A 17,006-nucleotide genomic window follows, 5' to 3' on the forward strand; every position below is an offset into this window, starting at 1 on the left:
GGACACCAGGGGGTGGGTCTCTGAGCCTCAGTTTCCTCCTCTAATGCGGGAAGTGATGAGCACGCCGATACCCATGGGATTGCTGCAGGGACTGATCTAAATGAAGGAGTGAGACACTGTGCCGGGGGCAGAGCAGGAGCGCAGTGAGTGTCAGTTAAGTGGATGAGTGGGTGTCTGTGTCCAACATCTGCACCCATCCAAAGTGCCCTGCGCAGTGACAGCGCCCGGCCCACTGCCTGGCGGCCTGGATTTGGCCCTCAGGCAAGGGCACAAAGGTGGGCACTGCTCCGCAGCTGCCCAGACTTCACACCCAGCGCCTCCCACTCTTTTTTAGCCCCGACCCCTTCTTAGCCGGCCCCCTGTTCTGCTGAAACACTGAGACAGGACGGGACCAAAGGATGCTCGCAATCCCCACCCAGCTCCAACCTCCACACCCCCACCTACTTTGACAGACCCCGTGCTGTTCTAGACCCCTGGGCTCAGCCACCTCCCGGCCTCACCCCGCTGCACACACAGCTTCGAGCTGGTAGTCACACTCCACCCACCAGCTCTGTAGACCTCCAGCCTCTCCGACACCCCAGAGTGACTATCATCAGGGGCGAGGCTTCTCACCGGCCCCACACAGGGGTCTACATCCCCCAGCTCCCAGCCTCCCTCATGTGTTCACTCTCCCAGGCTCCTCTCCTCACCCCGCCTCTGCAGGCTCCCCACCAAGGGGAGGGCGCAGGAGAGGCCCCCAGAAACAGGGAGAAGGATGCATACACCATCCCAGGAGCAGCTGCTCTGCGGAGCCCTGTTCTCTGCCAGGCAACAGCCGCCTCCGTCTCGCTTGGCCATCCAGACCCACCCCACCACGCATTCTTCTCCTCAAGCTAAAGACACACAGAGCCAGGGCTGAGGACCCCCATCTGTGTGGCCCTGGCCCCCACAGGGTCATTGGTGACAAGCACGCCCACCCAGACCACCCCCTCCCTCGATGCCGCCACACACAACAGTAGCCGACTCTGATTGTCACTTATGTTCCCAAATCTTAGCCCACTGCCAGATGGATACAGACCACAAAGGCCAGGAGGCGTGTCTTTCTTTTGGGGCATCTTGTTTAGTGTCCAGCCCAGGCCCACGCCCTTAGCACACAGTGAATTCAACACACGTGATAAGACAAACTTCAGCCATCGATAATAAATCCTTTTGCAACGTGAGTGATTCGAACACCAGCTCTTTCCTCCAAAAGTCTCGGCATCACGGCCGGGCTGCACAAACAGCCACGGGGAAAGGTCGGCCTGAGCTCCAGACGCCCGTGGCCACCAGCAAAGACAGAGAGGTCTTGCTCAAGGTTTCCCAGCCCAGCATAACGAGCATTAAGAGCCAATGTTTTAAATCTATTTGTTGTGTCTCAGCGACTCTTCTGCCGGACGGCACCATATTACAAGTCAGAGGGGAGAGGGGAAACCAAAGGGTAGAGCAGTTAGTCATAGCATCTCATTGAAAACTGCGAGAAGAAAATGAAGCTCTCCTGTGATCAGCTCAAACCAAGGCCACAACGCTTCCAGGGGAAAGGGTCACGGGGTGGGGGCGGGGGACGAGCCGAAGTGTCAGGACCTCACGGTGTTAGGTAACCTCGTTCTAGAACCATCTGCAGTGAGTAAGTGCATGAAAAACATGGGTAACAAAGCACTTGGTGACTCACAGTCCTGGGACGATCTGTGTCGGAAGGTGAAGCGGAGGTGACTGCGGTTCACGTCCTCGATGGGGATGGCCACCTGCGGAACAGAAAGGGCAGTGAGCGCCTCCGCCAGCACCCCCTCGCGGGACTGGACTTACTCTGCTGGAGACGCCCTGCACAGGGTGACACTGCAGGGTGGGGAAAGTCACACCTGATCCCCTACAGGAGTCTCCCCAAGGCAAACGCCTTCTGAAAATTTACACAAGATAATACCGTCCAGGATGCCAAGCTGCCTGGGCGAGACGGTGGGGTTTTTTTTGAACATCCTGATCCTCACTGTTCCAGAGTCTATTTTTACAAGTTGCCATTTCCCTTCTTAGCCCCGACTCGGAGGTGTCTGTCCTCCCTCCACAGCGGTGGGGACCTGCCCTCGGCTGCAGAAGGAAGGCTGTCCTTTTGTGACTTACAGTAGAGGAAAAAAATGCGTGCTGCCTTCAAGCCAACATTGTCCCTAATCTCAGAGCTAACATCTGTATTCCAGAGCCAACCGCCGGCCTGGGGTTCCAACACCCAAGCCCCTGGAGTGCAGGCTGCGTGGGGGCGTCGGCGAGCTGCAGGGAGTGCCACGGGGACAGGACCCACCTCCCCAGCGATGTCCTCCGCATATTGTCATCTCTATTTTTGTTACATTTGGGGTAAAGACAGCATGCCACACATAAAACAGACCCGGGAAGAGAAAGACAATAGCTATCTGTAGAGGACTCTGTCATTTGTCTCCATGAAAGTCCTATTTTTATGTCCAAAAGAAGATGAGACTAAATGTATTCCAAGAAATGCCAGTGTGGTTCCTTAGCAACCTTGAACGACTTTGCTGAGGGAGCCACGGAGCCAGCTGAGGGTGCCCACCGGCGGGCAGCCCCGGGCCGGCTGGCGGGGTGTGGGAGGTGGGGACTCCCTCGGGGTACCAGTGAGCGTCCCATAGTCGACCCCGTGGGGTCAAACGACCACGTGAAGGATACCTTAACAGTCTCAAACCAGCGCGGCTGCTTCACTTGGTAGTAAATCACGGACTTGTACTCTGAAATGGCTTCATCACCAGCGCCCGGGAAAATCACGTGCTTTAAAAGAAGGTATACAGAGGTCACATCAGACCTCATAGAGCTAGACACTGCATACACCCCCCTCTCCTCCCACCCCATTAAATGAGCCAGAAGGAGCAGCAGCACTCCAGGAATGCCATGCACCCCATCGCCAACAAGCACGCTCCCCGCCGTGGAAGGACGTCCGTCGGGAGCCCGCGTCAGCATAGAACCAGGATCTCAGACACTGAAGATCTTGAAGGTTGCAGTCAGTACAGGGACGCCAAAGCCCTCCATCCTTCATGCTTTTACATCTGATAACGCCGACTCTAGGACCTGCGGGAGCTGCCTGGCTCACTCAGGGGCTAGAGTGAGGCCAACAGACCAAAAAGCACCCCTTCCCCTTCCTCCAGCCGTAAACACTGACCACTCAGCTCGGAGGAGAGAGACTCCAGTCAAGCCCACTGGCAGCACCACCTCTTTCTAGAGAGACTGGGCACGGGCCTCCCGGAGAGAAAGGATGCCCCCCTGCCTGCAACAGCTGAGCCTCAGGGACACACACAGGGCACTGCGCTCAGCCACACGGCCCAGGGGGGCCGCGGCTGGAGACCGGCAACAGAGCGGCAGCAGGCAGGGACGTCTGCCCGGGCATCCTAGCCTCTGGTCCTCAGGCGGCCACGGCCTCTGAACACCTCCCAGGATACCAGCCCTGCCGGCTGCTGTGACCACATAGGAGAACTCGGTAACCAACCACCACCCCCCAGGAAAGCACCAAGTTGGAGGCCCAGATTCAAACCCCAGTCCCACCTCTCATGAACTCTGACCCTGAGCAAGTCGACCGATTTCTCTGGGCCTCAGTTTCTTCATGTCTCAAAAGATGCCAAGAATAATATCTGAACTTCCAGTGGGGCTGTGCTGTTTGAGCCTCGGGTTTACGCCACCAAGTGGGGCACCAGGAGACGGTGTGGCTAAATAGGTGGTCAGGACCCCAGAGATGTCCTGACACAGGCCAGCTGCCGGGACCCGCTGGAAACCAGCCCTCAAAGGCGCGGGGAGCACGAGAGGAAAGAGCAAAGGCTCCCCCCAAGAAACGGGCTTGTGTCTTTCCACGCTCTGTAGCAGACCGAGGTGCACACCTGGAAACTCCAACACTACCGAGTGAACTTCGCAGCGATACATACCTCCAGCCGCTTTCCGTCTTCATCATAAACAGACACTGTAACCTCAACATTCTTCGCCGTGGTCTTGCTCCCTTTATCGAAATCTCCTTGAACCAGTGTTACGTAGATGTCGTTTCGAACATCACCTGGGGTGGGGGGAGGAAATTACGCCTTCAGAACCAATCCATTATTCATAGTGTAACCGTGAATTCTGCCGAAGTGTCTAACTCACCACCTCTTCTAGCAGAGTGTCATAAATACTGGATTAGATGATTATGAAATATTTTCTCCCAAATAGCCTCAGCGTTTAAAGACATGACAAAAGCAATTTTGTTAAGACTCGCAAGAAAGAGGAAGATGTCACGGCGCCTAATTATCTGCTTGGCTCTTCACCTGAGCAGAGGAGAGCCTGCACCCCATGGGCAGCCCGTGCTGGGCACGGACTCGAATGCTGCCAGTGGGTCTGCGCCGACCCAGCCCCCCAGCATCCAGGCAACCCACATCACCCCATGTTGGAGCACAGCTGTGGGCATCTGCGTCTCAGAAGCCAAAGAACATCACACCATCAGCTGGCACACCGAGGAGAGCGTGCAACGCTGGCCTCCTCTTCCTTCCACTAAGGAGCTGAACGAAAAGCAGAATTCGAGCCACAGGCCAAAGTCCTGAGTTGACCCCCAGGATCAGGGACTAGAGATGGGTCAAGAGAGAAACTTCCTGCAAAGGAGCTTCCCTCCTCCTGGCGGGCAGCTGTCAGGATGCTGAATGGGGCCGCAGGGAGCAGAAGAACAGACCTGCGCATTTTAAAGGGAGATGGGCCTTAAACTGTGCCCCAAAAAACCGAAAAACATCACATAACAAATGAGCTCAAGACGCTTCTTCCTACTGAGAACACATGAAGTCCCTGGTAATGGTCCGACTGGGGAAACTCTGCAAGCTTCGTTAGCAACGTGATTTAGAGGCAGCGTCGCTCCCCAGTGACAGCAGCTCTGCTGTCTGTCTGGCCGCCTCCCATGCCTGACCCACCTGCTCTCCCACAGGGGACACAGGGAACGGTTTTGTCAGGCGCAGTAGGCGACCTGCTCTAGGCAAAGAACAAGGATCCATGAAGAAAATAAAATCCCCTCGGTTTCTTGCTCCTCTTTTGCTTTTGAGAGTGCTCTACTCTGGATCCAACTATTAAATTCAGCTTTCATTTAAAAATCATTATTATAATAATCCCAGTGGGTTGCTACCACAGCTGCAGTCACTGCTGGGAAAGGAAGCCGGGCGGCAATCACCGATGCTGACCACGGAGCTGTGTGACCTCAGACACGCCATGAGCCTCCCGGGCCCCTCACAGCTAAATGGCCTTACCGATCAGGCAAGGTACTCCGGGCAACATCTCCACCTGAAAATTCTGTCAAAGCACAAAATTGCTAATCAAAAAGCTCCAACAAGTTCCTACAGCCTCATCAGCTAGAGAAGCATCACGTGCCAGGGCAGGGGGTGGTCCCACCTCATGGTCTCCTTCTCCACTACTCCATCCCAGAAGTAAGGTCAACACCACAGATGGGCACAAACCAGAGGCTCTTACCAAATACCCCTGGGCTGCAGGGTTCTCATTCTGGGGCGGAAGGAGCTGGAAGCCACCCAAACCTCCAGCCATCTCCCCAGCTTCCCCACCAGGATCCTTCAGAAGGACCCCAGGATTTCCAATGGGTCCTGGGAAGCCTGGAGAACTGGCGACAAGGCTGACATGGCCAGCTCTCCCGCTGCGCAAAGGAGACAGAAGCATGTCTCCATAGCGTCCAGGTGACCAGAAGGGACAAGGCATGGTTTCTGCCAGGCTAAAGGCAGGCGTCTCTCCCCCAGGGGGCAAGAAGCGGTACCCACAGCCTCCCAGTGACCACTCCCCACAGAGAACCCGGGGGACTCGCCCAAGCCAGGCCTGCTCACTCCAGGGACCCCAACACCTGACTCCACACATGCAACAGGCCAGAACAGTGGTCAGCTGTCTAGTTTCCCCATGAATCTATTACGAGATTATTGTGGAGGTTTAGACCAGTTACAAGGAAACACAACCAGTGTGAACTAGACATTTTCTGTCTTTCCCTTTGCACACGGGTGACCCCAAGGTCACCCAGGATAAATGTGGGACAGTGAAGACATTATCTTCATTCATAAACTCACATCTCAAATCCAAACGCAAACCATATGTCCACTAGGACATCCAAATTAATCTGCTGCATATAGAACAGACTTGATGCATTCAAGCAATAGCTGTTCCACAGGTTTTTTTTTTTGATGGTTAGTGTGTTTTGCCATGAAGTATTTTTTTAACTGAAGCATAGTTGATTTACAATGTGTTAATTTCCGATGTACAGTATAGTAATTGTTATACAGAAACATATTCTTTTTCATTAAAGGTTATTACAAGCTATTGAATATAGTTCCCTGTGCTCTACAGCTGAACCTTGTTGTTTATCTCTTTTGTACATTATAGTTTGCATCTGCAAATCCCAAACCCCTAATTTACCCCTCCCCGCCTTTCCCCTTTGATAGCCGTGAGTTTGTGTTCTTCCTGTGATGTCACACTTTCCTCCTACACAGGTGAACCGCCATGATTCAGCGTAGCCGACGCCAGATGTCTTTCAGGTCGATTTAACAGAACAGACAATGACCCACGACATCCCTGAAAGGCAGAGGGAGTAGAAAGAACACGTCCCTAAAACGCCCTAAACAAAGCAACACGTGACGGCAGGCACGCTGAGTGGCTGGCTCTGCCTACGGACAGACAGCGGAGCCCTGTAACAGGAGGCTGCAGGAAAACATCAACCGTGGGGAGGTTTGGCGGCATTTCCACCGCTCATTAGCCACGTGACTTTAGGCTGTGGCTTAATCTTGATGGGAATCAGTTCAACTCCAATTTGTAGGCTTCCAAGATCCATATGTGGATCAAGCTACATTACTCATGTGAGCATTACCTGCAAACCAAAAAGTATCCCATCGATGTCAAGGATAAATATTAACATGCATCCCAAGATCTCATGAGAATCAGAGCAGACGATTAACACGAATGTTATTTGGAAACCAAAAAGTCACATGTAAATACCAGAGATTAACCGCACCATGGGATCTCATTATCAGTTTAATAAGCTTAAAACCCATGACTGGGCTGGGGCCACACCAGGATGGTAACTACCACACACTGAGCAGGTACCAGGTGTGGACATTCACACGCACCAGTCGTGGAACCTGTGCATTCACCTCCGGCAGGTTATGTGCTGGGCTGTCTCTCTGCTCCTCTTCCCTTCTTTTGACCAGATGTCCATCCAGACATGCGTAGTGTGTCCCCATCTCCCTCATACAACCCTTGCAGTTGGGAGGAGCTGACCACTCCCAGAGGTCCCGGTGGCCAATGTACATATGCCACCACCTTGGCCCATGGCTGTCCAGGGTCCCCAAGGGACCTGAGCAGTCAGGCGGGGTGACACTTAGCTTCCTTGTTAGGAAACACTGGGTGAAAAGCACGTTGTCCTCTTCAGGACACTGGGATGTGGGAAGAAAATGGAAGCCAGCAGGACTGGTCCCCAGAGGATAAAGTCAACATGCAAAGGATGCAGCCCAGCAGAGGGAGCTGCGAAGAATGCAGCCCGTGGTCCAGGCTGACCAGGCAGCTCTGTCTCTGGTCCCCAGTTACATGACCAACAAATACCCTCAGGGCTCAGCCATTTGAGTTGCCTTGTGCTTTCTATTACTCACACCCTAGAGCATCCAACTCCAGCCAGCCCTACAGGTAGGAGTTACTACTGTTCTCACTCTTCGGATGAGGAAACCACAGTTAAGGGAGGTCAGGTAACTTGCCTGGCCCAGGAGGTGAATGCACGCGGGCATCTCGATTAAGGGCAACTACAGAACAAGGAACAGCAATGGGTTTGCTTCTGATCATGACGGCGTTGACCCCAGCTGGTGACAGAAACCCAGCTCAAGGTCTCAGGGCTGGGCTTCTGGCAGGTGCTTGTTTCATCCCCTTGTCCCTGTCACTGTATTGCCGGGGGCACGCCACACCAGCCCTCCCAGGAGAAACCTCCTCCCCTCGACCTGAAGCCGGGTGGTCAGCCGTCACGCTGCCCACAGCTCCTGCAGGGATGACCCAGGCCATGCTGGGGTTTCCACCCTCAACCCTCTGCTTGCCCGAGCCCTTGCATCAACGGCACTAGTCACAGCCAGCTACAGAAACCTCCCCACGCCGGCCGCATCCATCCCGCGCTCAGAAGGGTGAAAGGAGTCCGTTCTCACCAGGCATGATGATCTCCGGAAACCCCGTTTTCCGAGCCACCGCTGTGGTCCTGTCCACTAAATGAGGAAATTCTTTCCTGATCTGATGGATATCTCCAGGAAGTAATTTCAATGTTACCCACAAACCTAGAAAAACAAGGGTTGCATGAGTCACACTGTATCCTGTCCATCTTTATGTCTTGTACATTTTTAGAAGATGTTTTCACGACATCAATTTTGATGAATGAGTGGCTTTTCATTCACAGCTCGACACCTTAAGAGAAAACGTGGGTGGATGAGAAAGAAAGGAGAGCAGCCAGGGAAGAGGTGCCAGCACAGGGGAGTTACCTGCATCCCATCAGCTGGGATGCAAATCTCGCCCCGGAGGAGCCTGCCAGCGAACGAGCATTAAGAGCCGTTCTGTGCCACCTCCACGCAGGACAGACGACTCTTTTGAGTTGATATACATTTAAGATAAATCAGAAGGTGGCACTTTTCTGGGAGTGGATTGAGAAGGCTATCATTTTCCATTCTCCCACGAAGGATGATAGCAGAGGAGGATGGGGTTGGGGAGGTAAATTCACAGCTTCACGGACCTGTAAAGGTACCACCTTCTCGGCAGCACCTGGGCTTTTGAGAAGAGGAGGCACGGAGCACAGAGCTGGGGGCCACCAGCAGGTCACCCACACGACCAGGAGGGACAGCGGCAGTCTGGGCAGCCCCATCCCTCTGTTTCACAGCATCACAGCAAAGGAGGGACAGATGCTCTGGCCGCCACTCAACTCCTTTCTCCAAGGGGGAAAATGACTTTCGAAGCCTCTAAACAAGACACAAGGATGCCCTGGAGAGAGCATGGTGAACCCGAGATCCGTGCGGGCCACGCCCTCCCTCGGCAAAGCTGATGGAGAATCGAATTCTGTATAAAATACTGGAGCAGCAACCAAATGATACGAGGGAAGAAAGCAGACCCTCTACCAAGTCAAGCACAGGAGACAAACTTGCTTGTTTCTGTCAGACATTTCCAGGGACCATGCCTTTTCCCAGGTGGGGAGGGAGGTTGTCACTATCAGGTGGCAGGTCAGGGTCTCCAACCTTGAGACCTCGGCGGCCTGGCCTGCTTGCTTCCCGCTCACTCAGCTCTGCAGGACCCCACCTGCCCATCAGAACAGAATGGCACCCATCCTCACTCACACCACTACTGCGTGTGTGTGCACGTGAGTGCGTGCCTGTCTGTCCCGCTGGTCCTCCTCCAGATGCGTGCTTCCAGGGGGCAGGCACCACGAGCCACTGCTCAGTTCGGCAGCCTGCACTCAGCAGAGGGCATGGGAAAACCACAGACCTTATCCACAAATAACCTTCATTCTAAGCGGAACCAGAAGACATCTGATGGGGACACATAAGGAACACATCTGAGGCTGCTTCTGCCCGAATGTTCCTCACATCTCACTCCCTGTCCCTCAAGGTCCCTGGTCTTCCAGCTGCTGCCTGTCCTCTGCAAAGGTTTACATGACTTGAGGTGGAGGAAGTCCTGTCACTGATGATAGCTGATTCTTTGCCATCGGGTGAAACCCCCATCCTCTTGCCAACTAGACAGTCCCTCTGATTTATTCAAAAGCATCTCACGTGCACCTACTGTGTGCCAGACACACACTGGGCACTGCAGACCCAGGGCAAAGACTCACTGCATCACGGCCAGGGGATTAGCTTCTATTCCATGAGCCAAACCTGAACGGCTGTCTCAGTGAGGTACGTGCCTACAAAGAGCTTTCTAAGGCACGTGTGGAGGGTGTGCGTCCCAAGACTGCGTCCCGGACGTCACAGAGGCTCCCCGGGGGAAGGAACATGGTGCTGAGACCTGAGGGGTGAGCAGACGGGAAGTGAGGGGATTCCAGGCCGGAGCCCCAAGATGCAGGGGGCAGAGGTCTGCGATGTGGCCCGGAGGCAGCACAGACCTGACCCTGTGGGGCCTGCCAGCCGAGGCAGGATCTCTGGGCCCCCTGAAGGGCAGCAGGGAGGCCCAGAGGAGGAGCAAGGACCAGAGTCGGACTCCACAGACTGTACAGGACCAAGTGGGTGGGAATTTAGAGGGAGCTGAGGACCCCACGGAGGAACCACTGCAGGATCCCAGGCTGATGCTGGCGGGACTTCAACACCGGTGGTGACAGTGGAGTCAGCAGCCTGGAGGTCACATCAGAACTGGAGGAAGGAAGGGTGGAAGGGGGCAATGGTTCTCAGAGATGGTGACAGTTGTGGGCATGACCAACAGCAGGTGCTGGGACGTCCAGCATCTGGACGGAGTGGTCCTAAAGGGTGAGAGCACAGAATGAGGAGAGAGAGAAAAAGGCCCGACCTGTTTCCAGGGGACCTGCTGACTTTCAGAGTTCGCGCAGGGAAAGAGAAGTCAGGATATGGGAAAGCAGAGGGCAGAGAAAAAGGAAAACCAGGAGTAGGTGTGTGGCCAACAGCACAAAATGCAGCCCGAGGACGGGGAGCACCTGCAGCTCTGGGCCACGAGGGGAGGCCTCGGCGAGAGCCCTCCTGAGGGAGGAGGGGGGCAAACGCTGGTGGGAGAAGACAGAGAAGGAGAAGGGGGGGCAGGTGAAAGCCACTCTGCTGAGACATCAAAAGTGGTGTTGAAACATAATACCCACGGACAGAGGTAAAAATTTTTGTTGTTGTTTCCTCGTCTTTTCTTTCCTTCTATACTCCCCCCTCCCTTTTTTTTAACATATAAAATTCCAGATCATGAGAGAGAAAGAGTTTAAAGAAATAAGAGAGAAGCATAACCAATAAAAAGAGGTCTCTAAAGAGTTGTTGGGGGTAGCACCCCATCAGGGACACATGTATCATTGCTCAGGATGTGCACTGCACAATGCAACTACAAAAGAAAGGCAAGTGGGAGTTAAATCCAGCACACATTCTGCTCACCAAGCCTTGTATCCTGGCAGGGATGCATCTCTCCACTCCCCCAGAGGAAGGACCCCCTCTTTCTAATTCACAAGCTGGCACAGCTCTAGACATGTAGGACAGGGGCAGATGGATTCTCGAAGGGCCGGGCACCTAACCCCTGGCTCTGCCCTCCAGTAGAGCAGACCCAGTGAAACGGATGCTCGCAGAAGTGCAAGGGGAATTATCACTGTGGTTGCCACGAACTTGCTCCCTGCTGGGGACATCAGGACGCAGCTAAGGCTTCTCAAGTCAGAGTCCACAAAGCTCCCAAAGGAAGGACTATCTCCAGAATGAATCCAACTTGAAGACACTTATCAAGGACTTTGCAGGATATGGTGAGGTCATGACTTAATGGGCTAAAGGTAAAGATGTATTCTTTCCAATACCTTTTCTTTCTTGCCAACACCAGCTGCTCAATTATCTTACTTGATAAACCAGTCACTCAGGGACACAATTTGTTATAACACAACTTAAACACAGTGGCTAAATTTTCCCAGTTATACTGGGTTTAAAACACTTTCCTCATAGGAGGAAACGAGGCCAATTTTCAAAGAAAAAGTACATTTTAGGTTGACTCTTATTTAACCAGAGTAACTAAGAACAAAAGGCATTAGCAGACACATTTCAAACCACAGTAGCAGAAGTCTGGGGGTGTCTGAGGATTTAGCGAACACATAAAACACCCAGCATCTCTGGGTTCAGGGTTCCGAATAATTTAGGCTAAATATTAAAGATGTCAGTTATGGGGGGAGGGTATAGCCCAAGTGGTAGAGCACATGCTTAGCACACACGAGGTCCTGGGTTCAATCCCCAGTGCCTCCTCCAAAAAATAAATAAATAACTAAACCTAATTACCTGCCCCCCCCAAAAAAAACAAGATGTCAATTGTGACAAGTAAACACGTAGATGTAAACCCAAACTGGGCCAAAGCCTGGAGACCAGTTCAGAAGAGACAGGCCATGTCCCCCCAGGTCCCTTTCACTGCTCCATGCACTTGACTAGGATCTGACGGGTCACCACAGATGGAAACACAGAGCAGCACTGGGCAAAACCCCACACACCAAGCAGCCAGCTCCATGCTGCATCCGTGGGCCCCGGCTCTCTCAGCATTTCCTGGGAGGCACTGAAGCAGGCCTGAAAACGAGCTTGAAGAGACGTCACTCCGCCACTTCCTGCTTCACAGTAAACCTGAGCTAGTGAGGTGGCCCAAGGGCATCCTGGTTCAGGAAGGCACCAGCCGTCCCTCTGAAAACAGTCCATGGTCTTGTCTCTTAGTTCTCACTGTGACCTGAAAGCACCACTCCTCCCCGCCAGAGTTCAAGGAAGGAGGGGCCCTGTCATCAGCCCATCTTTGTGACATCGGTTTTGGCCGCAAGACCAGTGAGGCTGACAGGCAGGCCCTCGGTCCTCTTTCCGAGCCAGTGCCTGCTGGCCTGCCACCCATCCCTACTTTCCTTCGTGACTCTATAATAAAAGTTGATCAAAACTTTGATGACTTTGCAAGAGGAGTCAGGGGCCTGGGTGCTCCCCCCCCCACCCCCGGCCCCCGGAGAGTGGCTCCAATCAAACAGCTTTAATTGGACCTTCCTGTGGTTTTCAATTAAAGTGCAAATTGGGAGGGCTGGTAATTTATGAGAGGACGGGTCCTGGGTCAGCTGAAAATTGCTCTGTCTGCCGGAGACACGATTCATTAACATTTGGGGTTGGGGCTTTTGTTTTGTTGTTATTTTCCAGGGAAGGGGGTGGCTCACACCAAATGGAAGCCAAAGGTCCCTGTGGAGCAACATGGGCTGCTAATTCCTCCAGAACATTCTTCAGGCTTGATTCACAGGCTTCTTTAGAATGATGGGAAATGAATCAAGATAATTGTTTCTTAAAAGTCTAGCGACATAAGGCAACTAGACAATGAAATAGGTCTATTCACTGAAGCTCTGCCGAGTTTATGGTTACGTCTGGATCTAATCAAGAACTGAGAGGTGGATTTTCCCACCAGCGCTAAAAGCAGCCCCAGGTCGGAGTGATTCTGAAGGTGACTTCCCCTCCGGCTGGAGGTGGGGCCTCAGTAAACAGCAGCCCTCCTGGCCAGCCGAGTGCCAGCTGTCACCAGCCCGAGGTGGTTGATTCATTGCCTCTGCCAACAGAAGGTCAGCTGCTGGGAAACTTGTCAGTGTGGGATTAAAAACAATGACGGCAACACAGGCCGTGGGGGAGGAGAAGTCCCCGCCACCGCAGAGCGGAAGGGGAACTGGTCGGCAAAATGGAGCCAGTTTCCCCAGGGGACATGCTGGGGGGGGCCCAGCAACACTGCGGCAGTGACTAGTTCACAGCGCGAGAGGGGGAAAACCAGCGGGGAAAAGAGCACGCGGGGAGGGGGCCCACGTCAAACGTCTCTGTGTTTCTCCAAACAGCAAGGTGAAAGCACAGGCAGTGGGCAGTTACTTTATCCTCCCGCGAAGTCATTCAGGTGTTCGTAACAGAGGAGGTGGCGGGGCAGGTCTGAGAAAGGCAATAAAGAAGTCGCTTCTAGTCTCATCAACTCTGGGCCCTTTCCAAACACTTAAGTGTATCTTAGTCAGTCTTCTTCTCCCACCCAGGAGGCTGGCTCTCAGCAATGCTTACAAAGGTGATCAGCAGGAAAAACCTCATATGCTGTACATCAGGGACAATGAGTGCCCACCAATATCCAACACTGCCATCACCATCGTTATCAGAATCATGTTATCAACATTATCATCTTCATCATCATCACCCCCATCAGCATCATCACCACCACCACCATCATTATCACCACCATCACCATCATTACCACCACCATCACCACCACCATCATCACCACACCACCATCATCACCACCACCATCACCACCACCATCATCACCACACCACCATCATCACTACCACTATCACCACCACCACCACCACCATCATTACAATCATCACCCCATCAGCATCATCACCACCACCACCATCATTATCACCACCACCACCATCACTACCACAACCACCACCACCATCACCACCACCATTATCATCATCAGTATCATCACTATCATCACCATCAATATGATCATTATCAAACTAAAATCCAAACCACACAGCTTTGTCCCAAGTTCATGTAAATGGACATTTAGAGAAACAAAACAAAATAATACGTACCCTGGCCCTTGTGGTTGACTTCTTTGGCAGCAATGACTTTGTTTATAACAGTCTGAAGGAAATCATTCTCCCCTGCCACCCTGGGTGAAAAACGGGATGACATGTTCAGCGGCTTGTGTCGAATGGCGTCGTCCAACGCGAGCCTGGAGGGCACGGGACGACCAAGACCACAGGAGACAAAGGGGCACAGAGACCCAGAGGTCACGGTAACAGGGGAACACAAGAGATCATCATCACCGAGTGCGAGAGAGAGGCATCATGAGTCAACGCACGACAAAGGACAGGATAGGTGACAAGAGAGACAGGAAGAGCATTGATCAGGAAAATGCTGAACCACACAAGAGAAGTAAGGTAAACGAGGTTGACCCTGTCCCCAGGAAATAAATGTGCACCATGGCTCCACTCCATGTCTATCAGACAATTTTAAAAAGGGGAATTTAACTAAAAATAACATAGTTGGACAGCATTTAATACCAAGGAATGTTTATGGCCATTTCTGCTATTTCAATAATTCTTGACCATACAGCACAGGTCAAGGGGCAGGTGCTTTGAAGGGAAATCAAGGCACAAAAAAAAAAAAAAAAAAAAAAAACCCTCTGACCTAACTGCTTGGGAAGCTCGGGAAACCACCACCCTACTCCATCAGACTGGGTACCGAGTGCAGCCTCAAATGGTTAAATGTGAAAAGAGCGGCATAAAATTGGAGAACACAACTGCCATGTCCGAAAAGTAAAACTGTGACACAATTATGACTGTAAACGTTTTGTCAAGGTTTTGGGGACCCATGAATGAGCTTTTACGAGAGGCTGCTCTAGGACCAGGAGAATAAATACAAACAGGCGGCATGGGCGAAGGGAAATACCACGTAGCACAGCGAAGCACAGGAGGCAGTGAGCAAGAAAATATATGGCATGTACATGATGTTTCAAATTATTTCTAGAAACAAGGACAAATGTTATTTATCACTTGAGACCCCATGACTCAAGAGAGCTGAGGACTGTTTTAATTTACTCCGCCAAGTAAAAAAGACAGAGAGTGAGAGAGACATGTACACTGTGCCTCCGTCCTGAAAACCTCTCCTGTGATGTAATAAATCAGTCTTAATGGACCAAAATATGGGTTCATTAGCAAGGCATTTCCCAAAGAACTGGTTTCACTGCTTGTTTTGCTATTAAAATCATGCTTCTCTTTTGTCTCTAACATCGAAAATATTAATCTATTAGCCTTCCTTTCACGGAACAAGTAGCCTCAAAGTACAATAAGACTTGAACATGTAAGAATATTTCTTTAAGTGGGTATTTCACTACACGACAGAAAAAGATGGCAGCAAGAAGCCATCTCAGGTAGGTCATAACGTGTCCCGGTGACATTCAGATTAGTGAATCTGAAACCAATAATGCCCCTTGCTTTTCAAATCCTAGCCCAAGTTCTTTTTCCCTTGATTTTTCCCCAGAGACACCAAGAGGCAACAGGTAATTTCAACACAGGGGTACACTGGGGACATCAGGAAACTCTGAGGTCTAATATACAAAACAGCAATCAAACAGCACTGGGCTGCATTTGCTTCTCATGGCCAAAAGAAGCAATTTAGTATTATCTCTTATAATGATGCATTTTATTTGTTACCTCAACATTGGCCCGTATTCAAAGGTGATGTTCCTCTTGTTTACTAAAGAAACTTCCAGATTCTGCAGAACTGAGCTTCCTTGGTAACTATCTTCACTGGGTTTGATTCCAAAGTACCACCATCCAACAGAACGTTCTAGGATGATGGAAATGTTCTCCACCTGCGCTGTCCAATATGGCAGCCACTAGCCAGCTGCGGCATGGAAGGGTTTAAACGGGACGAGTTGTGATCGAGGAACTGAATATTTAATCTTATTTAATTTTCTTTAATTTAAACAGCCACAAGTGGCCAGTGGTTACTGCGTTGGACAGAAGAATACATCTAAACAACAAAGCCATAAAACACCTGTGCCTCCGGTTGTGTGATGAGATACAAAAAAAAATGAACCCCGACTTCAAGCACATTATCACAGGGTTTTCTATTTTCTATTATTCTTACGTTGAGAAGATGGCAGAAATTCCTACCGAGCCATGCTACAGGACGCTATCGGACCAGATCACCTGCCTGCAAAGAAAACCACTCTATTCCATCTTGAACAAGTGGTTCTCAAGCCTGGGGCTGAAGGGGTGGTCCGCTGGGCAAAGACAGTGGTGCAGACAGAAGCGACCTCACACCTCCTGCCCCACCCGCCCCGGGATCTGACCCCTTCCACCACCCACTAATATCACTCACCGCCAACCACCCCAACCCAGTCAACTCCTGAAAACAACAAAAAAATGTCTAAAATAAAATTGCGTCAAGTTGGAACCACTTAAACAGAAACAGGAATGAGGAGAAAAGACAGAACACGGGGCACTACGACAGGTCATTCTAACTCAACTGATCGTCATCCACTCTGCACAGGTTTCACACCACCAGGAGGAAGCCGCCTCTTGCAACTAACCTAAACCACTCTAATTCCTCCTCCTCTCTCCCCACCTCTGTCTGAGGTGTGGAAGTGCCCTTGAAGGGACTACCCACCATTATCCAGGTGCGCTCCAGCTTTCATCTCCAGGGAAGTAACACCAAGTCTTTGAAACTTTTCTAGGGGATCTACCTTCAGATCAGAGAATCAATTTAATGAATCTCCTCCAAGTGCTTTCCCAGCTTCCCACACCTCTCGACAGACGTCAGGTC

At 51.8% G+C, this 17,006-nt stretch overlaps 1 protein-coding gene across 2 annotated transcripts in view; it reads right to left on the reverse strand.

Moving 5' to 3' along the window:
• DOCK1 (dedicator of cytokinesis 1) overlaps positions 1-17,006 on the reverse strand; it is a 484,307-nt gene that overhangs the window by 390,103 nt on the left and 77,198 nt on the right. The window contains exons 12-16 of one of the 2 annotated variants that reach the window (XM_074373399.1): positions 14,264-14,406; positions 8,181-8,306; positions 3,924-4,048; positions 2,683-2,781; positions 1,688-1,760 (exon numbers count right to left, since the gene is read on the reverse strand). In XM_074373399.1, coding sequence (XP_074229500.1) covers positions 1,688-1,760; positions 2,683-2,781; positions 3,924-4,048; positions 8,181-8,306; positions 14,264-14,406 — 566 coding nt within the window. The remainder of the gene's footprint in view (positions 1-1,687; positions 1,761-2,682; positions 2,782-3,923; positions 4,049-8,180; positions 8,307-14,263; positions 14,407-17,006) is intronic. The other variant, XM_074373400.1, reaches the window with a different exon arrangement.

Source organism: Camelus bactrianus, chromosome 11, assembly GCF_048773025.1.
Source record: "Camelus bactrianus isolate YW-2024 breed Bactrian camel chromosome 11, ASM4877302v1, whole genome shotgun sequence".
Classification (NCBI taxonomy): Eukaryota; Metazoa; Chordata; class Mammalia; order Artiodactyla; family Camelidae; genus Camelus; species Camelus bactrianus.